Raw genomic sequence first — 24144 nt, 5'->3', positions numbered from 1 at the left:
ATAGAATCTCAGGCAGAAACTGACGAGATGTACCTTAGTTCTATTACTTAGCCAAAAGTCTTGCTCGTACCTAAGCCTCAAAGTCGAATATCTTTAGAACTTCATACAGTACACTGTTGAAGAACTGTCCTAACAATTGGCCGAATTCAGTAAGCTGTGGATCTGGGTGGCTCTATATGTGCGTCTTGATTGGCTGAAAGCCTGATTCAATACTGCTACACCTACAGTGTCAGCATAGGTAGAGGTTGGGTATGCGCAGCTGGCTAATCCATCCATTAACAAGACACGACACCTGTACTTACTTTCCTAGCTAGTATATAAGGCAGCCAACCCAAGCTTTCGTCGACCGAACTTGGACTTTGCAACCTCGTATACACACACATCGACAATGTCCAGAACACCTTTCAGTGGATTCATGGGTGGCTCCCGAGGCCAACAGCCTCCTCCACCTCAGCAACAGCAAGGCTACGGTGCTCCTCGATATAACGACCCTCGCCAGCAGCAACCTCCTCAGAACTACCAGAGCTACCAAGGCGGAGGCGAAGGCAGTGGCTATGGAGAGAAGCCCTCGCGGTCTGGTGTTCGTCAAGTCAATCTTCGAGTTGAGAAGGTCACAGACAAGTCCCTACAATCAAGATTGATCTACGGTAACCTGTATGTATTCACACTCTTGAATCTTTGAATTTGAACTAACATCTGAATAGATGCGCCGTTTCTCCCGACGATTTCCCTTCTAACCGCGATGGGTCCGATCTCTATATTCTCCTCCGAGGAGGCCAACCTGTTGGCGAATACGTTGTCACCGCAAAGCCTGTCCCTGGATTCCCCCAGGGCTGCATCAGTCTGTCAGACCCTCAACGATCATGGGCCGGCATCACTATGCGAGATATGTTTACTGGAGAAATCTACGACCCTTTCGCGGCCGGAGGCAAGGCATACCTGGGCTCGGTCGATCTCGAAATTGGCTTCGCTTCTCCCAACAAGAAGACCGATGTTCCTTACGATGAGGACGAGCTCTCCAAGATGTTTATCGAGACATATCAAAATCAGGTACTCTCGCCTGGTCAGCGCATTCTGATGGATCACCGAAATATTCCTCTCCTCGTCGTCGTCAAGACAGTCTCATTGACAGATTTGGCCATGACTTCGGATGACTCCTCCAAGAAGGCCCAGCGAGAACCCCAAGCCAGAGGTATCCTGACGACTCAGAGCCAAGTTATTTTTCATCGCGATGCAAAGGGTGACTTCAACCTGAAGCCTTCGATGCATAAGCCTAATTCCAACGCCATCCTCGCTCCGGACTTCAAGTTCGAAGATATGGGCATTGGTGGTCTTGACGATGAGTTCGCCACCATTTTCCGTCGCGCATTTGCTTCTCGTATTTTCCCCCCTGGTTTGATTGCCAAGATGGGTATTACTCACGTCAAGGGATTGCTGCTATACGGTCCTCCAGGTACCGGAAAGACTTTGATTGCCCGACAAATTGGTAAGATGTTGAACGCCAACCCACCCAAGGTTATCAACGGACCTGAAGTGCTCAACAAATATGTTGGTCAATCCGAGGAGAATATCCGAAAGTTGTTCGCTGAAGCAGAGAAAGAGTACAAGGAGAAGGGAGACGAGAGTAGTCTGCACATCATCATCTTTGACGAGCTGGATGCCGTCTGCAAGCAGCGAGGCTCGGGATCCGGTGGAGGTACTGGTGTTGGCGACAGTGTGGTGAACCAGCTTCTCGCCAAGCTCGATGGCGTTGATCAGCTCAACAACATTCTTCTGATCGGAATGACCAACCGAAAGGATATGATTGATGATGCTTTGTTGCGACCTGGTCGTCTCGAGGTGCACCTCGAGATCTCACTTCCTGATGAGGCGGGCCGACTCGATATTCTCAAAATCCACACTGCCAAGATGAGCGCGAACGGACTGTTGGACTCCAGCATTGATTTGGAAGAGCTGGCTGGTTTGACCAAGAACTTCTCGGGTGCTGAGATCAGTGGTCTGGTCAAGGCAGCTGCATCTTGTGCATTTTCACGACACACTGAAGTTGGTCAGCTTGCTGCAGTGAAGCAGGATGTTGCCAGCATGAACGTGAAGCGCGAAGATTTCATGGTGGCTCTTACTGAGGTGCGACCTGCTTATGGTGTCTCAGAGGCTGAGTTGATGGAGGCTATTCGCTTGGGTATTTATCCTTACGCGCCACACATCAACTTGACGATCCAGCAAATGATGCGTGTCGTCGGCATGGTCAAGGAGGACCCGAACAAGTTCAGTACATCGGTGCTTTTCCATGGTCCTATGGGATCCGGCAAGACCGCTCTGGCTGCACACATCGCAATGCAGTCAGGCTTCCCCTTTGTCAAAATGGTTACCCCCTCGGACCTCGTTGGATACCGCGACGACTTTGCCAAGAAGGACTATATCCACAAGGCATTTACAGACGCATACAAGTCACCTGCAAGTATTCTAATCTTGGACGACTTTGAGCGTCTGATTGGATGGAACCCTATCGGACCTCGTTTCTCTAACACCATGTTGGAAGCATTGACGACTCTGATCGTCTCCCGACCTCCCAAGGGCCACCGTCTCTTGGTGTTTGTTACCACTTCGAAGGCCTCGGTACTCAAGATGCTCGAGATCGATAACGACTTTGCCAAGAAGGTCGCCGTTCCTGGCGTATCTAATTTGCGCGAGCTAGCGGCGGTTCTGCATGAGTCGCCTGAGTTTGACTACGATGTCAACGCCACAGTCAACGAGATCGGTCAACAGACAGGCTCTGACAGTGTCGGCGTAGGCATCAAGACGATTTTGGATTGTATCTTCGAGGCCAAGAGAGATCCCAACGGGCAGGTCGTCGAGGCATTCGTAGAGCTGCTCGTTGGTAAGATTCAGGAATTAAGGGCATAGATTGTTTCGTAAATGTATTGAATAGAGTCTGAAATTCCCAATACTGATCTCTCGACCGGTCGAGGTTTGACTGTCCTGAAATTCTGTAAGCTGGTGGTGACCTCGTTCTGATATTTAATGCAATATTGACTCGTATGTTGGATATTCACGGCTACTGAATAACTATTCCAACCAAGCACATAATGTTGACTACGCAGGGTGGGTTAATCAAATGCCATCTCACGATGCGAGACTTGAGCTTTTCAGCCGTTTCAATGTCTTAGATCGGTTAAACTTAGTCGATGAAATTGCAGCTGCAGATGTGGAACCGCGTTGGAAGCTAGGTACTCAGATATGCTCGAGTTTATCATCGTGTAACAGTGACATTGGGCATCATGATCGTCTCGATCGTCTTTCAGAACGCGGCAGCATGTAACCATGAAGCGTACATATCGAGAAAGGCTGATCACATGGCTATCGCCCCAAGCGGGCTAATTGCAAGAAGATGCATTAGTGAGAGTGCCAGGATGATAGAGCATGTGAGGATCCATCTATACAGATACCATATGTTCACAAGAGCAACATGAAGTGCCTGGTCAAAAAAAAACAAAAAAAGAGTGGCTGGAGAAAAAAAGAGCACAGGCTCCGGATGGTTTATCGGAGCGGGCCCTTCTTGTCATGAACATGAACCGCTCTCCAGATCTGATCTTGCTTGATTCGGCCGGGGCAGCGGCTGCGGAAACGGCCCATAGTGGGCGGCAAGAGAGGAATCTTTCTCGAATTGATAGGCGGTCAACACCAAAACTCAAAAGAACCCATCACCACGAGTCAGTTATGCTTTTGACGTCCAACCATTTCCCCTCCAGCGGGGTCCCCGGCCGACGTCACGCAATAAGTTCTCTATTCAGCGCATTTCTAACGAGTCAAAGCAAAGGTCATTGGGTTCCTTGCAGTGTTAGTGAGAAGGATATGGATGGGGAGTTGTGTTGATCTGGCGCGGTGGTGACTGTTTGGAGTCGGGACCGAAGACCACACAGTCTCTCTAAACTGTCCGTTTGTGGGGATATAATGTGATATGCGAGGAATTGATGCACTCGTGCAATGTCATTGTTAGGGTTCAACATTATCTTGTCCAAGTGGTACCTAGTACTAGCCATAGCATGAATGGCGGCTCACTGAGCGATGCAGGCCAAGCAAATAAGACAAGGCTTACAGAGATGACCAAAACAGGGCTGCAGGATTATTTACATGACCTCGATAAGCGTCCATCCATACGTTCAATACAATACCATGAGGATTTTGTGCATGTCAGTCTCGTCTGACTTTGCCAGTCTCGAGTACTCTGCCCTTACCCTGAACCTGGACCTGGGCCTGGACGGTAGGTAGACTGCCGAGACAGGAAAAGACTACGGATGGTTCCCCGGCACCCGAACAACTGGTGTCGAATCAGATCCTAAAGCTTGACTTGGGTCTTGAGTCTAAAAGGTTCGTCGTAACAGTGGGTGCCATAGATCGGAGGCCATGGATCTATTTGGCGTTGTCATACTGTGAGTGTGAGCTTGAGCCTGAGCTAACACATGAAGGATTCATTGACATTGCGCGAGTGACAAAGAAAGAGAAGATAGAGGAGAGAATTATGTTGGCTTCCTTAGTGATGAAAAAATGAGGATACGTTATGCCAAGAGAGAAAAACGTGATGGACCATGCATTATGCATTAGCTGCGCTGCATTGTCGGTCATGGGATTCTCTTTCTGGATCGATTGAGGGTAGGGACAGAACAGGACCTGTTACCCCCGCCGGACCTTGAAGCAATCAATTATCGTACAGTATCTGAAAATCCCCTCATGGCATATTTACTGTTTAAAAAATTCTATCAGGATTGATACCCAAGAGCGATACCGTACAGTACGCAGCATACATAAGATAGATCGACAAAACTGGGCATTAATTCTAGATTCGACACGGCCAACAGCCTAACGTCCCGTCTCGGACTTGACCAAAACTCTGTCCGAACATTGAAGTGGAAATTGACTCGCACTTTGCTTGAAGTGTGTGCCTCTTCTCTGTCTTTTGGAGGTTTGTGGTTTGTTAGCTTTGCAGCAACGTCGAGGCATGGGCCGATAAGCAAGTAGAGGGTACTTGGCTTTAATCCAATGGCTGGGTGCGACAGGGATGTCTTGGTATGCGAGAACGGGCCGAGCTGGGAACCGTTCTGCCGTTGAGGGCTCAGCTGCAGGTACTGAGTACTTCTTGACCTCGGACGAACCAATTGAGACCTCGATAGAGGAAGAAAGCCTGGTCTGGTTTGTACCAACATCAAGGTTATCCCTGTAAGAACTGACTGCTTTGGATTTTTGTCAACTGTGTAGACTACCCGTAACCCTGTACAATTACAATTATTTCTCGATCATTGAGAGAGATGGGAACACAAGAAATTGGTGATTGCCATGGATGGATGTTCGCTAGTATCCATGACTCCCATTCTTTGGCTTAGCACAGGAGGCAAACAGTTCGTGTCAAGTCAAGTCCAGCTGAACTGCATCACCAATCAGATTGCTGAGCAACAGTCTGGAAGTCGGGAGAGAGCTGGAACTAGCTCGTCAGTGACCCTTCCGTTGGGTTCAATGGGGCACGAATACCGCACTCGAGGTACAGGAACCAAGATAATCGAGTACAGTCCAGGCGTCAAAAGGTACAGCTACAAAACTGACCTGAATCAATAAGTGCTATTCTTAAGTGCTAGGTTGACTCTGCCCCACACCCTCTTCGTCTCTCCCACGATCCCATGTGCCAACCTAGTCCAGTCCAGAGCCCGGTCCCGCGCCATTCAAAGCAAGCGTCTTGCTCTGGCTCTGGCTCTGGCTTTGGTTGGAGAGTAGAGGAGAGAGGATCGAAAAGTCTCTCTCTCAATTGCTTCTGAAAGTGCTCTTCGCTTTTCCTCCTCTTCACTTTGCTTTTTACGTGTGAGACAGATCGAAAGGGCTTGACTAGGGTCCTCTTGTCGTATCGCGTGCCGGTATTCTGCTCAGATATTACACGTCTGTTTTTTCGCATACAGCGTGACTCTTCTTCTTTTTTTACGACCCCTCTGTCTCTCGTCTTTGGCTATCTGTCTGTCTATCTTTTTGTCTGCCGTTGGTCGACGACGATCACTCAGCCAGTTTGATACATCCAATACAACCAACAACCGACCTACTCAAATGTCAACATCAACAAGAACAACAATACTCTGCTAACATAACAAAATTCTTGCTTCTTTGCTTTATGGCTTTGTCATGTAAGTCACTTGTTTAATTGCTTTGCTTTTCTTTTCTTTACTTTCATTATGACATCAGTTCCACACTTCAAGATTGTCCGTGTTGGAAAGTCGACCAGGTTATGCCATGCTTGTCGTCTCGCCAGGCCTCAGGTTGGTCCCGGCTGGTAATTAATTTACAGTGCCGCTACTAGCATAACAGGGCAATCTAACGTTGTTGATGGTCGATGGTCCAGGCACAATACAAACACATGCTATTACTTTCCTCTTCTCTTTACACCCCATATTCTTCATATCCATATCGGACTCGCCGCTGTCTCTTGATTCTCAATTTCACCTTCATTTCTTTCCTTTACCTCCCTCCATCTCTCATCTCTCTCTATCCCCCACTACACTGCAGCCAGTGCACGCGCCAGGACCAGTACACTACAGCACAAACCGAACCACGATATGCGCGCCAGCTTTTACTGCCTCCAAATTACTTGCTGCTAACTCAATGCCTTAATTGCCAGCTCCTCTATCGCTTTGAGCACCTTGAGCTCTGCACTCTCTTGACCAACAGGCAACGCGCCTGCAAGCGGACGTGCCATGGAGGCCCTGGAGCCATCGTCTGCAGACCCGCTGCCGCCAGCGTCTGGTCTCAGCGCTGCGCCCCCAGTCCCAGTCCCAGTTCCTTTACCATCGCCTCCTCCAGCTGCAGCTGCGACTGCAACCACTGTCAAGGATCCGACGTCGACCAAAACAATCGATCAGCAAAGGTCTCGCTCTCGCTCCGGCTCAGGCCTTGTAACAGCACTCAAGAAAAAGGAAAACACCAGCCCCAACTTCTCGACGCCCGGTAAGTGGCCTTCTGTAAGGTCCACTACCACTGTCGCGCGCATGCCCACGAGTAACACCGTCGCGAAACCCCTGGTTCCTCTGTCGGAGCGAAGAATTCACCAAAAGAAGCATACCACTCGGAGTCTCAAGGACTCAGATTCCAGCGCTGACAACCAGGGCAGCATTTCCCGATGGGAAATTACCCCGGATGGCGGATCGGCAGGTCGAGAGGGACGACAGTTCACAGTTGCCAACGTTGGGAACAATGGCCGGATATATTTGAGGTAGGTTAAGATCTGAATCATCTCGTGTTTCCTCCTGTCAACCCAGGTCTCCCTTGGGAACATGCCTGCCACACTATCGCACTCTCCCTTTTGTGGCCTTTGCTCGCACTTTGTGGGGAGATGTCTTAGCAGCTTTGTTGCGATCCTATCTACCGTCGCCTTGGGGATATCGCAACGTGGCTGGCACGAGACACGACGCTTGCTCGTATTAACACTTGCGTGTCACAAACCACTGACTCCCATTCTTCAGGCCGACCGTTCGCCCTGCGTATCAGCGATGTCCTCAGCCTCAATTCGTCTTCCCAATCACACCACCCAGCACTGCAGGCTTGGATGCAATCCCTCAAAACAAACAGTCTCAAGACGAGACCAGCGAGCTTCACGTCAGCCAGTGGACCCCGACCGAGCCCTCGCCTTATGACACCAACCATCGAACGTACTTCGAGCACGATTCCTATCCGCTCCGACCTGTAAGGCACCGACGCGCCCTCTCCGATAGCACGGTTCACGAAGTAACCGCTGCGAAGGACTCGGAGCCGGGCGCCTTTAAGATCGTTATTTCCAAGCCGTTGGAGGAATATCGGCCACGGACTATGGAGGATTTTGATTCCAACTCTGATCCTCTTCTCGACATTTCGATCCCCTCCTGGCGTATTGGTATCCCACGATTTACCGGAAGAGGCACACCAATGATTCGCGGTTCTTCCTACGCTCCCACAGAGGAGTTTCGCTCCAGTAGCGCCTCGCTACTGAGCCGGCCTCAGGGTGTGCTCAATAGCTCTCATCCTGATATCGCATCTCCGAGACGACCGAGTTCCATGGCTGTCCCGATGCTTCGACTTTCAAGAAATTTGTCGGCCTTGACTCAGACTCCGTCAAGTGCGCAGTTCTCCAAAACCACCCGCCCCAGTTACCGATCCAGTTCAAAGATCGAACCAGCCATGTTCGACGATCTCACTTTCAAACCCGCTTGCGATGATAGAACACTCGTCAAATATTCTACGGTGACTGGTGCCGTCATAGCTGCTACGCCTCCGCGCCTTGTCGCTGAAATCACATCTCCCAGCTTCCTGGACTACGAACTCATCTCCGACTTCTTCCTCACCTTCCGGGCGTTTCTCGAGCCCGTGGATCTTCTTCGTATGCTCATAGCGAGATTACGGTGGGCTTTGGCTCGGGATGATGAAACAGGCATGGTAGTTCGCGTTCGCACATTTGTCGCTCTTCGACATTGGATTCTCAACTACTTTATGGATGATTTCGTTATGGATTACAACCTCCGACTCACTTTCTGTGAGCTACTCAACGACTTTGTGGATGAACTTTCCCAGTGTAAACGATCGCGAAAGGTTCAACTGAAGATTCTCGGAGAGCTGAAAAAATGTTGGCGAAGAGTTTGCGCACTTTATTGGGATGGCCCGGACTTTGACGACACCCTCGACTCTAGTGTACCGATCACCCCTGGCGGTATTGTAGGCCACCGAGATCCCAGTCTAGACCCGTCATTCTGGGAGCAGGATGGAGCCGAAACACCAAGGATACAAAGCTTGTTACCACTCCGGAGGAGCCCTGCCGAGCGGACTAGTTTCATCGCCGATATTTCTCGAGCTGGTCATGTTGGAGATACCGTCCTAGTAGAGCCTCGACCGAGCACACCACAAAAACAAGCCACAAGAGATTCTATGGAGCAACAAGCATCACCAATTAGCATGACAAGCATGGATATCGTTTCCTGCTCCTTTCCTAGTAAGGTCAAGCCTACAGTCCAGCCTACAGCCCAACCTCATCAGACGAATCCTCTGGCTGCCCATCCTGTGGCAACAACTTCACAACCCCATTCGGGCCCCGTAGCAACAACTCCTCGCGCGCTCGTAGGCAAGCGGGTGCGACCCCAGGCTGCTCATAAGCGCAACAACAGCTTGACTGATTCCTTACGAGAGCATAGCACGGACAAGTTGTCGTTCAAGGATCAGGAGTTCATGATGACTGCCCCCTACGCGGGTAGCCTTGTTCGCGGAAACCTGCTACCTCCAGGCCAAGCGTATGTCGACATTGAACCGGACGAGTTCTCTAATACCTTAATCCGAACTGTCAGCACCAACCACGAGAACCAAAGTCTCATCAAAGGGAGAACGCCTGCAGGTGCTATGTCCGGTCACGGAATGAAGAAACTTTTGGGCAGTGTGCGAAGAGCTTTGAGTACCAGGGGCCAAGGGATGTCGTCCACTCAAGGCAGCTTTGTTAGCATCAACAATATGGGCCCTCGAGGCGCTACAACTAACCGTATCCCTGGAACAGCTGTCGTACCTCAGAACCGCCAAAGACCAAACGGCTCCAGACCACCTCTGAGAATTGATTTGCTTGGTGCGGAAGTCGTTGAGGATTTCAAGAAGGCGGTACGGGATGAGGCCGCCGCCGAGGCCGATCGTCGTGGACTACCACCGCCGATGTCTCCCAACCCCTCTTTGACACCCACCGGTGAATTCCACTACTCTGCTGCTCATATGGACTCACACTCCTACGAGCACCTGCCCCACGACCAAAGGCAGCGGCCTGTTAGTGACATGGCAATTACCACAGGCAGCAAATCTATTGTTATCGTGGACGACACGACGCCCTTTGACCCATCTCTTCTGCATAGGATTCCTACTAGCAATGCTTCTGTTGAAGCTTTTGCTGATGCCTTCAAGCTAACAGGTGCTGACCCCACGCCCCCGTCTACGCCTCCCGCCGCTTATGGCACAGGAACACCTAGGCGCTCTTCATACCTGCTTAACCAACACGTCGTCCGCCCGTCGTTGGATGAGGATCCCCTGCCTCCATTTGTTCCCGATTTTGAAACTCTCGCCCCTGTTACCAGTGCTCCTATCTCAGAAGATGGCAACCGTGTGTCGTACTCGACAGCAGCCCGCAGCACGCGCAACCATCCTCCCGTGTCCTTCCAGAATCACCGACGCTTGAAGTCGGGCAGAACACATCGGTCATTGAATTCAATTCTACGTCGCCAAAGTTCCGGCACCAACGCCCTTGTTCGTCGATCTACTGTCCAGAGCTTCGACGCTACAACAGTGTCTGCGGGATCGATCGCTGAACCCGAAGAACCCGAAGAGCCTATGCCACAGCCCCTACGAATTCTACGAAGACGCCCAGGAGGAGACCTTCGAGCCGCTACGAATGTTGGAGAGTTGGATCCCGTCAACACACTCAGGAGATCACAGTCCGTTGGCTCACTCACAACATATTCAGAGTCAATACGCAGCTCTTTTGTTCAAAGCCCGCGCATGAATTCGTTTGGTCACGGTTCTTTCGGTCGAGGTTCCTACAGTCGTGGCTCTTATGGCAACGGCGAAGTTGTTTCGATTGACTACACGCAGCCTAAGAGCGAAGCTTTCTCGGTCGGACAACTTGCAGATAAGCCGAGACGAGATCTTTCCCTGTTCAGCACTCATTCATCCAAACCGGTAATGCGCCCTTCTTTTGAAAAAGAGGCACAAAAACTGGCTCAGATTCCTGATGATGACGACGACGGTGGTATCGAATCTGCACTAGCCAAATTGGAGGGAAAGCTCCCTACGAGGAGAGCCTACAAATCAGCTGTAGGTCTTCCAATGGGCCGGGCAGTCAGCGATAGCGTCGCCGCACATATCTTAGATGCCGAACACAGGAAGGAGCACCATGAGCAGCAAGTTGTTAGGGAAACATTTATGTTGGATCCTGAGGACAGCGAGCCTGAATCTATCATAGAGTCGCAAAGCCAGCATCTCACAACCCAACGACCTGTTACTGAAGCAAGGTCGTTCTTAACTGGCTCTTCTCACGAGTCGTACTGTTCTGTACCAATTCTCGAGCGGGACTCAGTCAAGGCTCGCCCATGGACCAACATGTCTATCTTGGAGGGTCCCGACGAAGAGAACACACCTCGTCCGCAGAAAACCCTCCTATACACTAACGACGAGGGCGACTCCCAGCACGCCTCTTACGACTTTGTAGAGAAGACACAGAGTATTGAAGGGATTAAGCCAGGTGACACAGCTCCATCGGTTGAAGAAGACCAGTCATTCCTCGACGACGACAGCGACCTCTCCTCTGAAATGTCTGCCGATGCTCTTGACTATGAAGAGTCTGAGTTTGGTGAGAGTCTGGTCCCACGAGTGAAGCTTCCAGCTCATCCTCTTGGATCTCCCGCGCCGGCTCCTAATCGCAAACCTCCCTCGCCCCCTATGACACTGGTGCAAGCCTTGGAGATGTCTCCCACTCACTGTGTTCATGTTCCTTCGCTACATGAAGAACAGGTCTGGGGACAAAAGCCACTACCTCCAACTCCCGAGACAACACCAACGGCCCCTTATGCTCTACAAACAGACCAGTCGACAGTCGATGGATACCGCCAAGCTGCTAAGCCAGAGTCTATTGAAAGCAACAAGTACTCGGCTCATTTGCCGTTTATTCTGGCATTTGACTCGGAGATTCTTGCACAACAGTTTACTCTCATTGAGAAGGATGCACTGAATGAGATTGACTGGAAGGAGCTTATCGATATGAACTGGAAAGATGCTGCTCACAGTGATTCTCGCTCGTGGGTCGACTTCCTCCGTAACTCCGATGCCCATGGCGTTGAGGTTGTTATCGCGCGCTTCAACATTATGGTCAAATGGGCCATCTCTGAGATTGTCCTGACACAAGGCCTCGAAGAAAGAGTGCGGTGCATTACCAAGTACATTCACATCGCAAACCACTGCCGCCGCTACCGCAACTTTGCCACTCTTGGTCAACTCACCATCGCTCTATCCAGTAACGAGGTTGCCCGTCTTACCAAAACTTGGCAACATGTCGCTCCCCGGGATTTGGAGACACTGCAAGATCTCGAGAAGTTGGTAACTCCCATGCGCAATTTCTACAGCCTCCGTGCTGAAATGGAGACCGGCTCAGATCAGGGCTGCATTCCCTTCGTTGGCATCTACACCCACGACCTTCTTTACAACGCGCAACGTCCATCTGAAATGGCTGGTTCGCCTACCACACCTCCTTTGGTCAACTTTGAGCGATGCCGCATCGCCGCTTCTGTGGTCAAGACATTGCTTAGATTGTTGGAAGCCAGTACTCGATACAGGTTCCAACCTATCGAGGGCATCACAGAGCGCTGTCTCTGGATGAGTGCTTTGAGTGATGAAGAAATTCGACGTCACTCGGAGATGCTTGAATAAACCTCTTCAAGCATGCCGCTCACCATATTCACAACACACCACACATACGGGAACGATAATTACGATTTATGACTCACCGACTCGACGGCGTTTCATCTTCTATGTTTCACCACCATCACAAGAGCATACCCAGCATGCCTCTGCATTATACCCATCTCCTACCTCGTATAAACATCACCTGGCTACGTAGCCATTTCGTTCTCCAATTCTACATACAACATAATCTTCATCATCAAAGCATCTGGGACTAAAGCATGGAGTTGGGAACCTTTTTTTTCGTCTATTTTCACACGAAACTCATATATGGGGTTTTCTAGGCCCGCACAGCGCGAGCGTCAAACTGCGTCTGTTCCTTTTTCTTGGTTTCTTAATTCATAGAGCGGGACGGGGATCGATGGGACTGAGTACTGGGAGATCGGTGAATTGGATTGACTTGACATAAGTGTTAGCCATGGGTGGGAATAACATCATGGAGTTCATAAACTGGAGGATTGGTAAATGAGCAGATGTAGTCAAGGATTTAAGCAATTGATACCACGTGTACGATGATAGAAACCTGTCGCTCCTTTGGTTTAGTGCTATATGTTTGTCGGTGTAGGATCGCTACACTCTTCCTCGATGGTATACAGAGATAACTTGGACATATATAGGTAGGTATCCATGAGAATTATACCCTGTGCTTCCCTGATTACGGCTGAACTACGCTACGCAATGGTGTTCTACAACGGACAACGGACATCACTTTCAACGACACACTTGAGATGGGTAAACCCAGCTTAGACGACTAATATTTGACTTCTTCTCGCATCAATACAAATTCCACAGCAACCAAGGCGGGATAACGATCAAGTCCATCCCCTCAGCAGCGCAGGGCTTTCCCTCTCCATCCTTCTCAATGAGAAAAGGAGGCGAGTATCTTTCCCTCATTAGCACCGCCAAGTTTTGAAAACAAAAACCTTCAGTCCCGTGCAAGTTCGTAGTAAAAAAGGTCAGCAAGTTATTGTGTTTTGTCGTAGAAGGATGAGGGGGATAGGAGAAACAGCAAATGTCTGTCGAATAGTTTGATTGAACCACATCCACACATCCGTCAATGCCTTTTCTGTTCTCCCATTCCAGGACCTTGTGTCAAATTCACTTTCTTTGAATTTTGTGGTATCCTCTTTTTTGTTTTGTTTACCAATCAACCTCAAAGGCCTCAAGACCCTGAGCGCCGGTACCCTCCTGGACCTCAGGACTCTACCACTGAGACTCCTTGGGGGCCTCAGCGGAGGCAGCCCACTCGGTGTTAGCGGGAGCAGCACCCCACTCCTCACCAGCAGCACCGTCCCAGCCGGGGGCGGCAGCAGTGCCAGAGGCACCGGCGAAGCCAGCGGCGGGAGTCTCCCAGTCAGCACCAGCGGAGTTCTGGAAGCCGGACTCGATAGCGGCAGGGCCCTCCTCGTCAGCGCCGGGGAGCTTCTCCTCCTCGACCTTGTCCTCAGCCTCAGCCTCGGGGTCACGGTCTGTAGACAGTCAGTGTGTGTTCGTATGTTAGCATTGGAGGGTGACGTACAGAAGTAAAGATCGACCATGACGTCCCAGGGGGTCTCGCGGTTGTAGATGGTACCACGGAGGCGGAGAACCTCACGGGCGAGCATCCACCAGACGGCACCGATAGCGTGGCGACCCTTGTTGTTGGTGGGGATAGCGACATCGACGTACTCGGTGGGAGAGTCAGTGTCGGCGAGGGCAATAACGGGAATGTTGACGTAAGAAGCCTCCTTGATGGCCTGGGCGTCGGTTCGGGGGTCGGTGACGATGATCAGACGGGGCTCCTTGAAAGATCGGGTGATGTAGTTGGTGAAAGAACCGGGGGTGAAGCGACCAGCGATGGCGGTAGCACCAGTGTGGGCGGCGAACTTGAGGACGGCACGCTGACCGTAGGGACGGGCAGAGATGACACAGATGTCGGCGGGGTTGTCAATGGCAGCGATGACACGGGCGGCCAGGACAATCTTCTCCCTGTGGGCAGGTTGTTAGCGGGTGTGTGCTGGTGTATGGTGTTTCGGTTCAAGTTGTGCCCCTCCTCCGAATAGCTTCCTTCTCCCGAATTTCAAGGTACGCCTCGATGTTCCCCTCCAGACACAAATTGAAGCCCGAATATTCCATAAAAATATCAGTTCACACATACCAGGTCTTGCCGACGTTGATGACGTTGACACCATCAGCACGGGTCTTCCAGAGGTAGTTCTCCATGTGAACCTGAAGGTTCTTGCTACCGAGGTGGCACTGAGCAGCCAGCAGGGTCTCGATGTCCTGGCTGGTGGCGTTCATGACGGAGGGCAGGTTGGAGGGAGCCATTTTGACTGATATGTTCTCTTGTCTGAATTGACGAAGGGATGGCTTGGGAGAAGGTGACGGCGGAGGATTATGGTGTTGCGTACAAAGAGTCGCAAAACGGAAAGTTCGCGACGGAATTTTTGACTCCAAAATGTGTGTGGTAGTGAAGCCCTGATGCCGTGCTAGGCTAGTCTGCTTACGGATTGGCGTGCCGATAAGACTCTTCGAACTGTATCTGCACGTGATCTTGAAGCTAGACCATGTTGGGGCTTCGCTCGTTCCTGGTACGGGTGTCGGCGACCGGGTTATGGAAAATTTGGGGCGGCATTGGACGACAATCCATCGGTCTCTGGTGTAGAAGCAGAAACAGATTGATGCTTGAACCATGCCTCCGAGAATAACGACACTCCCGAGTCTAGGCTCATTGAATCGTATGTACATGCTGTAACTCTATTATCTACTACTGCTAATCAATTGCCCAGTCTGCCTCCGGCCTGCAGTGAAGCCTGCAACCGCCAACTTTCTCCCCATCGTTCAGACAGCGAACCTCTCCCAGCGTGAGAAGAAGCGCAAGGCAAAGCAGGATCCGTATAGATGGGCTCAAGCACAGCAAAGAAAGGCCGCCAATGTGCAACGGCGTGAAGAGCTCTCTCGCGAGCGAGAGGAGGCATGGGGAGATGCTATCCTTGGCAAGAAGACTGCTTTCATAGAGTCTCTTCAAACGGCTGGCCAGCAGGAGGCTACAGCTCAGAGTCCGGAGACGAATCCCGGACTACGAAACCATTTCCTTTCAGACCGCGAAGTCGATGCCGCCACCGAGCATGCCTTTAAGCTCACCAAGCCCACGATCGGCGCCGTCGAGTCGCAGATGGAACCCGAAACCAAGGAGGACAAGATGAAACAACACGAGGAGAACCATCAGAAGGCTGTCGAAGCCTTGAGGCGAATCACATCGTTGGAGAATGGTAGTTCGAAGGATCGCTTCCACGCCAACGTTCAGCGTATTATTGAGGAGTTCGGCCGTCACAAGACTGACACGATTTTCAAACCCCAAACCAGGAAGTTTGTCCCTCAGGCCGATAGGAAAGTGCCACGAGCTGGCCCTGATACAGGCAGCTCCGAAGTTCAAATTGGTATCTTGACAGCGAAGATTCACAACCTATCTCAGGCTCTCCAGATCAACCGAGGCTATAAGGATAAGCACAACAAGCGCAACCTTAGATTACTGTTGCATCGCCGACAGAAGCTCATGAAGTATATGGATCGCAAGGAGAGGGGAAATCAGCGATGGACTCACATGGTTGAGACGCTGGGCCTTACACCTGCGACCTGGAAGGGTCAGATCTCGCTCTAAGAAAAGGCGGGAGCTGTTTTTTTGTAGAATAACTTGTTTCTCTATGTACAATACAAGCCACCTGAAAGATGAGCGACAATGCCGCCTTTTGCATCTACCTTTCTGTTCCTTTGCGCCAGTGTGGAAATTATTCCGTGCCATTACGAGCTCACGTTTGCTACTATACTACACAAAACCCTGCTGAAAACGAAAACTGGGGATACTGATAACTCAAATCAAAAGACGCTGATGTAGTTGCCGATGCGCTCCTTCTGGTTCTGGGCTATGCATTCGGCAATCCAAGTGATGTTGCGGATTTCCTGTTGATTAATTAGTTTGAAGTCGAATCTAAGAGCAGATGGATGATTTACCTGCTCTCGCAACTTCACCCATGCGTAGACAATTGAGTGAGTGAATTGCCTAGTGAAAGCGTTCTTCGAAATCTCCATTTCCTTTTGGTAAAACATATCTTCCAAGGTCTTGGTCTCACCCGCGCCACCACCCATGTTTCCAGGTCCTGATGGGCCACCACCAACGTTGATGGCATCAAAGAAAGACTTGTAGTCATGAACACCGTCAACCGCCAAGCGAACGCCCTCAGGGTCATCAGCTCGGGAAAGCATGAGGGTTCCCTCGGGGTACAGCTTTCCGAAGTTAGGGTAGAGCTTGTTACGATCCTGTTTGGAAAGATCTGTGCCGAAAGAGTTGAGTGTGATGTTGATGGCTCGGCGGTCAGCCTCAAACTCAAGAATCTCAGACATGACCTCGGCCGTGGGTGTGCCAGCCATTTCAGGGTGAGTGTTGACGAAGTTATAAAAATCCTCAAGGTAGTTCTTGTAGAGCGTGTTTCGGACAATCTCAATGTTCAATTCATCCAAGTCCTGGTGGCTCAGGCTGCCCTTGAAGTATGGGGCGAGAGGGGTTTCAATAAGCACACTGTTGTAGAGCTCCTCGATGTTGGTAGCAACGCAAAGCACAGGCATGGTCTCGAACCAGCCCAGAGGGTGGCATCGCTCAAGAAGCTCACGGGTATCGCGCTCGTGGAGGGTGCCTGTAATGAGAAGGGCGACATTGTCAATCATGTAGCCATAAGTGACGTAGTCCATAAAGGTAGCAAGAGAGCCGACAGCCTGGGCGCGGACATATCGAAATTCTGAGATGAGCTTGTCGGTTGTCTTAGCCGCGAGAGCTGAGGTCGAGGGGTTAGGCGGTAGAGAAGCAAGGAAGTCGCCATAGGAAGGACCAAGCTGGAGCTTGAGATCTAGACACTATCAGCATCTCAAGTATTAACGACAAGCCAGATCACCTACCATCGATAGTCTCGCATTGGGTCAGGTTGTTGTAGGCTGGGCCTGTGAGAAGACTGTTGCGGTAGCCGCGGACGATGCCTTCGACGTAGCTGTTCACTGGGGTTAGTCTCCATAACTAACTCGCATGAAGCTTCCATCTCTAATCTCCAAGCCTAGACGCACCCGCTGTTGACGTTGTAAAGAAGACCCTCCATCTTGTATCACAGATTTCGCGTCACGATCGGGCCTGATGTATCGTATTTGAGAGATCAAGAAATGAATAGATGTCTTTGGTGGCCGAGTCGATGGATTAGGTCTATCGTCAAAGTTGGTCGGTCTCCTAGCTTTCCCAAGCCTGCAACGCAAGCTGGACGTCGCGAGCGTCAGGCCCACACGTGAGTGGCCAGGAGGCGGGTGTGGCTGGTACGTACCCGACCCGCGTAAGCAGTCGGACTTTCCTTCTGCCGGCAGCCGAAGAACCTGCATCACACTTTCTGCGCCAGTACCAAAGACCAAAAAAATTGAGTGGAGCCTTCCCAAGCTTGTTCTGAAATTTTTCCATCGCAAGTCCACCCTCGATCTTTCCTTTCGCAGCCGCGCTCAACAAACCGGACTGTGCCTCGCGAGGAAGCCACGATACCCATCGATTAGAGCGAGACCCCAAGATACTAATAAACAATGTCGCTCTTCGTTCTCGCCGAAACGCCGGCAGGGTAAGTCGCGACCTCGACCTCGGCCTCGATGCATCACCACGAGGAAGTTGCATGTCGAAAGTCATTAACTAACAATTGACAGCTATGGCCTGTTCAAGGCCGCTGATAAGAAGATGCTCAAGAACGAGGAACTCGCTGCTGAGCTTGGCCGACCCGAGAAGGTCGTCGAAATGTAAGTTTCGAATATTTTTTTCATCTGCGAAAACTTTCGCCATTGAGCATCGACAATGTTTTTTTCCAAGACATTGAGCGGTCGCAAGTATGGCACGTTGCGAGAACCATATTGACTGACATGCTCTCCTATCGCAGGCTCAAGCTGAAGAAGTTTGTCAAGTTCGACAGTGCCGCTACCGCCCTCGAAGAGGCTGCCTCGCTCAAGGAGGGCAAGGTCCCCGAGCTTCTCACCCAACTCCTCGACGACCTCAAGTCCGAGAAGAAGGCTTCGCTCGCCGTTGCCGATATGAAGCTGGGCACAGCTATTTCCAACTTGCCCTCGCTTAACATCTCCCCTGTCTCTGGTTCCAACACTATGGATCTCTTCCGAGGCATTCGAGGCCAATTGGCCAACCTCATCCCCGGCTTGGTCGAAGAGAACTTTGACCGCATGGCTCTGGGTCTCTCTCACTCCATGTCGCGTCACAAGCTCAAGTTCTCTGCCGACAAGGTCGACTCCATGATCATTCAGGCCATTAAGCTTCTCGACGATCTTGACAAGGAGCTTAACGTTTACGCTATGCGAACCAAGGAGTGGTACGGATGGCATTTCCCTGAGATGGCCAAGATTCTCAATGACAACTTGGCCTACGCTCGTGTCATCCTAGCTGTTGGCATGCGCACCAGCATCGCTGACTCCGACCTCTCTGAGATCCTCCCTGAAGAGATTGAGGTTTCTATCAAGGCTGCTGCCGAGATCAGCATGGGTACTGAGATCACTGAGGAGGATCTTGAGAACATCAAGCTCCTGGCCGACCAGGTCATCGTTTACCAAAACTACAGGGCTCAGCTCTCTAGCTACTTGGAAAGCCGCATGCGCGCCATCGCTCCTAACCTGACTGCTCTGGTTGGCTACCTCGTTGGTGCCCGCCTTATCGCCCACGCTGGATCCCTTATCAGTTTGGCTAAGTCTCCTGGTTCCACCATCCAGATTCTCGGTGCTGAGAAGGCTCTTTTCCGTGCTCTGAAGACCAAGCACGATACACCCAAGTACGGTCTCATCTACCACTCTTCGCTCATTGGACAGGCCACTGGCCGAAACAAGGGTAAGATCGCCCGTATGCTGTCTGCCAAGGCTGCTCTTGGTCTCCGTGTCGACGCTCTTGGCGAGGCTGAAGATGATGAGGACGAGGAGGAGCGTGCCATTCTCGGTCTCAGCAACCGTATCAAGCTCGAGAACCACCTCCGCAAGCTCGAGGGTAAGCCTCTTCTCCCCAAGGGTGCCAATGTTACTCCTTCTGGCGAGATCGTTGGTGCTGGTCAGTTCACTGTCAAGGAGACCCGCCGATACAACGGCGATGCCGATGGTGTTGCCGACGACGACGAGGAGGCCAACGGCACCACTCCCGCCAAGAAGATCAAGAAGGCCAAGAAGCTTATTGAGGAGGTCGACGAGGAGATGAAGGACGCCGATGACGACGAGAGCGACGATGCCGCCACTCCCGCCAAGCCAAAGAAGCTTTCTGAGGCTGACTACGAGCGTCTTGCCGAGGAGGCCGGTATTTCCGTCAAGAAGTTCAAGCGCAAGTACGAGCGAGGCGATGTCGAGCTGAACGATGATGGCACACCCAAGGTTGTCAGCAAGAAGGAGCTCAAGAAGCTGCGCAAGGCCGCTGAAGCCGCCGAGAAGGGCACACCTTCCAAGTCCCAACCCGCCGAGGAGACCGACGGCAAGAAGAAGCGCAAGCACAACGACTCAGAAGATGAGGCTGAGCCCAAGAAGGAGAAGAAGCAGAAGAAGAAGAAGCGTCACTCTGAGGCTTAGATGGCCCCGAGTACCTTGTCACGGCGTAAGTCGTGGCGACGCTGAATCGGACACAATTGTAGGACAATGAGAATTATAATTCTCATCCTACCTGCTTTACTCGTACTTGTCTAAACACAGAGGACGGACATCACAATAAAAGATAAACGATTGGATGGTATTCCGTCCGATGTGTAGATATATGATACCTGAGAGACTCCTGGCATGGCAGCTTCTGCCCGCACCTTGTTTCCTGGCTGGCTGGCGTTTGGATGGAGGGCATATTGGCGTTGAGTTTTACTCATTTTTCGAATTTTCTACTTGACTCTCTGTTCCCACCCTTCCTTGGGGCGGTACGCGCTGATTTTAGAAGGATGATTGAGTACTAACCGATGTAACTTAAGAAATGGTGAACAGAGGGGATTTAGAAGAAAGAATTTGTCAAATTTAAAAAGTTAATCCTGAATTGGCCTCGGCTCAGTCAAAAAGATCGTGTGACTGGTACTGCGTAATAGAAGAATTGTCATCTAAAGCTTACAGCATCAAAATAAAATCTACTAAATGATTATCTAAACTGGCATAACTTGTCAAAATTATTTCGTCTCTTATGTTCTTGGTGGCCAATTCTTGACACCCCAACAGGTGCTACGCTTTAGGTAAGTTCTAGCCGAGCAGGGGCTTGGATCGCGTGGCACTCGGAGATTACAGAGACAATAAGATTCGAAGCAAAAAGATATATTCATAGCGGTTGGGTATTGTAACTATCCATCAAATTCAAAATTCCAGTTCTCATTAAGCGGTCGTGAGAGTAAAGCAAGGGTATTCTTCACAAGCACCAAGTCATCACCCCGTTTCCCATCGTTCTGTCTCCAATAAGAAGAAGAAAAGTAGAATACATACAATGAATACGACAGAAAAGAAGAAGCAGCAGCAGTTGCTGAGACGGGTATCAGAGAGCAGCGTTGGAGAAAAAGCAAGAAGGTGTCAGGCCAATCAGGTGGATTGGAAGATCGGAGTCGGGTGAAGCGCTGTTGAAGACGGGAGGAAAGCAGTCGAAGCAGTGCTTCCGAAATCAAGTAGACCAGGCTAAATCCCGTAACGGGAAACCCTCAAACGTTAGCCGACCTTCACCTCAGAGTTGAAAGGCACGGAGGAAAAGCATCTGGGATTAGATGTTCTCCACAACGCGGGCGTTCATGGCCTGTTGGAAACCTGGGTCCTGACCTCCAAAGTCTTGCTCTTCGCCAAAGGCGCGGCCGCTAGACTCGCCGGTCTCGTTAGCCATGGCGGCGTTAAGGGCATTACCCATAGTCTGATTGGCACCAGGCAAGAAGATAACCTTGCTGTTGGCCGACTTAGCCATGGCTTGCATGGCCTCGAGGTATCGGATCTGCATGGCAGGAGCTGAGCTCAAGATGTCGGCGGCCTGACGCATAAGCTTGGCGGATTCAACCTGAGAGTGCGTTAGCAGTGTTTAATAAGATAGATTTAATGTTGAGGGTTACCTCAGCCTTGGCGGCAATGATCTTGCTTTCACCAATACGCTTGCTTTGTGCGGCCATGGAGAGCGACTCCTGCAGCTCCTGACTGAAGACAATGTCCTTGATGAGCATACTCTCAACTTGGACACCCCAGCCAGCAGCGACATCTTCGATGATCTCTCCAATCGACTGAGCAATTTCCTCACGTCGCTCGATCACATCCTGAAGAACGCGAGCACCGACAACGTGGCGGAGAGTAGTCTGAGTACGCTCCATAAGAGCTTGCTTAACGTTGTTGATACCGAAAGCAGCCTTGTGAGGAGAGACGATATGGTAGTAGATGACGGAGGTCAAGCGAAGAGTAACGTTGTCTTTGGTCATGCAAATTTGCTCTGGGACTTCGGTTGTCTGAATCTTGACATCGATTTGAAGGAGTTTCTCGCTGAGAGGGTTGATCTTGACCAGACCGGGGTCGACAGCCTTGTAGAACTTTCCGAACTTGGTGACAAGACCAACATTACCCTGATGGACTTCCTTGTAAGGGTTGGGGCAAACAATGCAGCAGGGAATAGCACCCATTGTTCCGACAACGGCTCCGAGAACGTTCACTGCTCTTGTCAGTTGCTAACTCCATGATAAAAGTCCTTGCAGCACTTACTCATGCTTCCATACCAGTCGTTGGTACCAGCCTCATGCTCAACAACAGTCGCATACTTGCGCTGAAGGTCTTCCTTCTTGGGAGGTTCGACAGACATTTTGTGCTGGGAGACGAAACCTCCGTTGCCCTCAGTAGGCGCAGGCGCAGGCGCCTTTGGGTTGGCGGATGAGCTTCCGCCATTGATCATGCCCTCGGTGGACGACATTGTGAGTTGTATTGTGTTTGGAGAAAGTTGTTGATCAAATGGAGTTGCGTGATACTGAGGAAGATCAATATTTTGATGATATGGTATGGTATGAGTAGGTATTAGAGACAAGTGTTTCGAAATTTGGGGTGGGGGAGGGTGATATTTAATCTTATCAGGCCAGTCAGTCTAAGCCGGTCAACCTTCCTTCAGCTCATCCTTCGTTTGAATCGAATTGGATACCTAAGGTAACTTACAAACGCCAAGAGCATGAGGTGACGTCTACCTTATTGGCAGTAACACCCGGCACAACCCAAGCTTCCTTCCCTTGTTGCTCGGCACAGCAAAGCGCAGCACAGGTGACACCGGCAAAATGGGGAAAGAGTGATCTGCTACCCCATATTGTGGAGCTCTTATGGCATGCCAACCCCTGACACTATTCTTTGATTGGTTTTATAGTCAGGGACTTGCGGGGCACAAGGCTTGGGTCATGCCGCTAGGCGTCTGCACGAGAAAGTGGTTTGTTATTACAGTATGTAACTTGCAGTCCACGGAAATACGATGAACACGACACGAATTATCAGATCAGCGACTTGTCTGCTGCATACAATGTAGACTACTGTACTGTACTCTACTCCCAAACTCTCGATCTTAGTCAAAACCATCGGCTACTACCTCGCTTTCGATCCGAAACACCGAGTGCCTCTTGTGGAAATAACACGGCCTAGCTCGAGTCCATGATATGGCCAAGACTTTTGGTCGCTCGAATTGCAGCGAAACTAGTAACGATATGCGTTGGCCAAGCAGTGCTTGTAATATTGCATTGCAGCTTTCTGGCGACATTGTTGGTGCTGTATGATAGCTCTAGTTATTCTGCCTTGCGAGCGCTTCTTAATTTCCCTCGTCTTACTGTTGGCGCCGGAGATAACTTCAAGGAGATGGTGCATTGAGTCAGGCCCTAGAGGCAAATATGTACGTACAGTACTTGTATCTCAATCAGCCTCTTTGGCGGCAACGGCGTTGAAGGGGTCGCGATACTTTGGCTAGTAGCTGTCCTTCCGCCCGACTGCAGTCGGTTTCCATGACCCTTGGATTGTTGCTCACGGCGACTCGGCAGAGCTACTGCATGACTATGGCCAATCAGGACACGAGCGCATTACACAACCCCGAGCTTCAGGGTCGTGAGCGCGATGGCAGACGTGTTATGTCATTGGTTTAAAGAACCTGTGACCTACTGAGCTGCACCGCCTCTGCCAATTCACAAATGTCCACTTGTCATTGTTGGTCATTGTATTCTGGTCTGCCGAGCTCGAACATGACATGGCACGATCGTAAGCCATGCATATGCTCTATCTGGAAACGACCGGGACCTGCTTGCCGACTGCTGCTGCTGGTTGGGATGGCTAGATGGACTAATGGACAAGCAGGTGGGTCACAAAAAAACGAGACCCTTTCCCATACTAAAGTCAGTGTTGAAGGTGTCTTGCCGTCTCGGTTTTTATGTTACCCATCTGACAAGTTCTAGAATGCTTCTCAGCCCTAGCATCGTGTTGTGGATTGAATATTGCATCAGAAGGGTCGCTTGTCCAACAATGCCTCAGTCCACCTTGCCACTAGGGACACATATTCAGCCAGTCATTGGTTGATGAGGTACAGAGGCAACTGAGCCTCAGAAAGGAAGCTTTCTACTCCACAAGGCAGATCACAGACCGCTTATCTCAAGCATCAGGTCACCAACAAGATCATACTGTATTTTACAACTC

General features: G+C 50.7%; 7 protein-coding genes across 7 annotated transcripts; 4 read left to right on the top strand and 3 right to left on the bottom strand.

Moving 5' to 3' along the window:
- Nucleotides 1-388: 388 nt before the first annotated feature.
- Nucleotides 389-2904, top strand: FIESC28_10417 (uncharacterized protein; the record flags this gene model as incomplete). The annotated part of the gene is made up of 2 exons (XM_031164549.1): nucleotides 389-654; nucleotides 705-2904. 2 exons carry the CDS (start codon nucleotides 389-391, stop codon nucleotides 2902-2904), a joined length of 2466 nt encoding a protein of 821 aa, XP_031011375.1.
- A 3824-nt stretch (nucleotides 2905-6728) lies between these two features.
- Nucleotides 6729-12447, top strand: FIESC28_10416 (uncharacterized protein; the record flags this gene model as incomplete). Its single annotated transcript, XM_031164548.1, has 2 exons — nucleotides 6729-7243; nucleotides 7494-12447. 2 exons carry the CDS (start codon nucleotides 6729-6731, stop codon nucleotides 12445-12447), a joined length of 5469 nt encoding a protein of 1822 aa, XP_031011374.1.
- Nucleotides 12448-13683: 1236 nt separating this feature from the next.
- Nucleotides 13684-14787, bottom strand: FIESC28_10415 (uncharacterized protein; the record flags this gene model as incomplete). Its single annotated transcript, XM_031164547.1, has 3 exons — nucleotides 13684-13949; nucleotides 14000-14448; nucleotides 14618-14787. 3 exons carry the CDS (start codon nucleotides 14785-14787, stop codon nucleotides 13684-13686), a joined length of 885 nt encoding a protein of 294 aa, XP_031011373.1.
- Nucleotides 14788-15151: 364 nt separating this feature from the next.
- Nucleotides 15152-16120, top strand: FIESC28_10414 (uncharacterized protein; the record flags this gene model as incomplete). The annotated part of the gene is made up of 2 exons (XM_031164546.1): nucleotides 15152-15197; nucleotides 15249-16120. 2 exons carry the CDS (start codon nucleotides 15152-15154, stop codon nucleotides 16118-16120), a joined length of 918 nt encoding a protein of 305 aa, XP_031011372.1.
- A 215-nt stretch (nucleotides 16121-16335) lies between these two features.
- On the bottom strand, nucleotides 16336-17603 carry FIESC28_10413 (uncharacterized protein; the record flags this gene model as incomplete). Its single annotated transcript, XM_031164545.1, has 4 exons — nucleotides 16336-16419; nucleotides 16471-17360; nucleotides 17410-17498; nucleotides 17572-17603. 4 exons carry the CDS (start codon nucleotides 17601-17603, stop codon nucleotides 16336-16338), a joined length of 1095 nt encoding a protein of 364 aa, XP_031011371.1.
- A 463-nt stretch (nucleotides 17604-18066) lies between these two features.
- On the top strand, nucleotides 18067-20079 carry FIESC28_10412 (uncharacterized protein; the record flags this gene model as incomplete). Its single annotated transcript, XM_031164544.1, has 3 exons — nucleotides 18067-18101; nucleotides 18184-18273; nucleotides 18411-20079. The coding sequence occupies 3 exons, from the start codon at nucleotides 18067-18069 to the stop codon at nucleotides 20077-20079; spliced, it is 1794 nt and encodes a 597-aa protein (XP_031011370.1).
- Nucleotides 20080-21226: 1147 nt separating this feature from the next.
- On the bottom strand, nucleotides 21227-22402 carry FIESC28_10411 (uncharacterized protein; the record flags this gene model as incomplete). Its single annotated transcript, XM_031164543.1, has 3 exons — nucleotides 21227-21511; nucleotides 21564-22147; nucleotides 22198-22402. The coding sequence occupies 3 exons, from the start codon at nucleotides 22400-22402 to the stop codon at nucleotides 21227-21229; spliced, it is 1074 nt and encodes a 357-aa protein (XP_031011369.1).
- Between the last annotated feature and the right edge of the window lie 1742 nt (nucleotides 22403-24144).

This window comes from Fusarium coffeatum (genome assembly GCF_003316985.1).
Source record: "Fusarium coffeatum strain FIESC_28 chromosome Unknown BRIP53273_contig_307, whole genome shotgun sequence".
NCBI lineage: Eukaryota > Fungi > Ascomycota > Sordariomycetes > Hypocreales > Nectriaceae > Fusarium > Fusarium coffeatum.
This window is presented reverse-complemented; position numbering and strand designations above follow the sequence as displayed.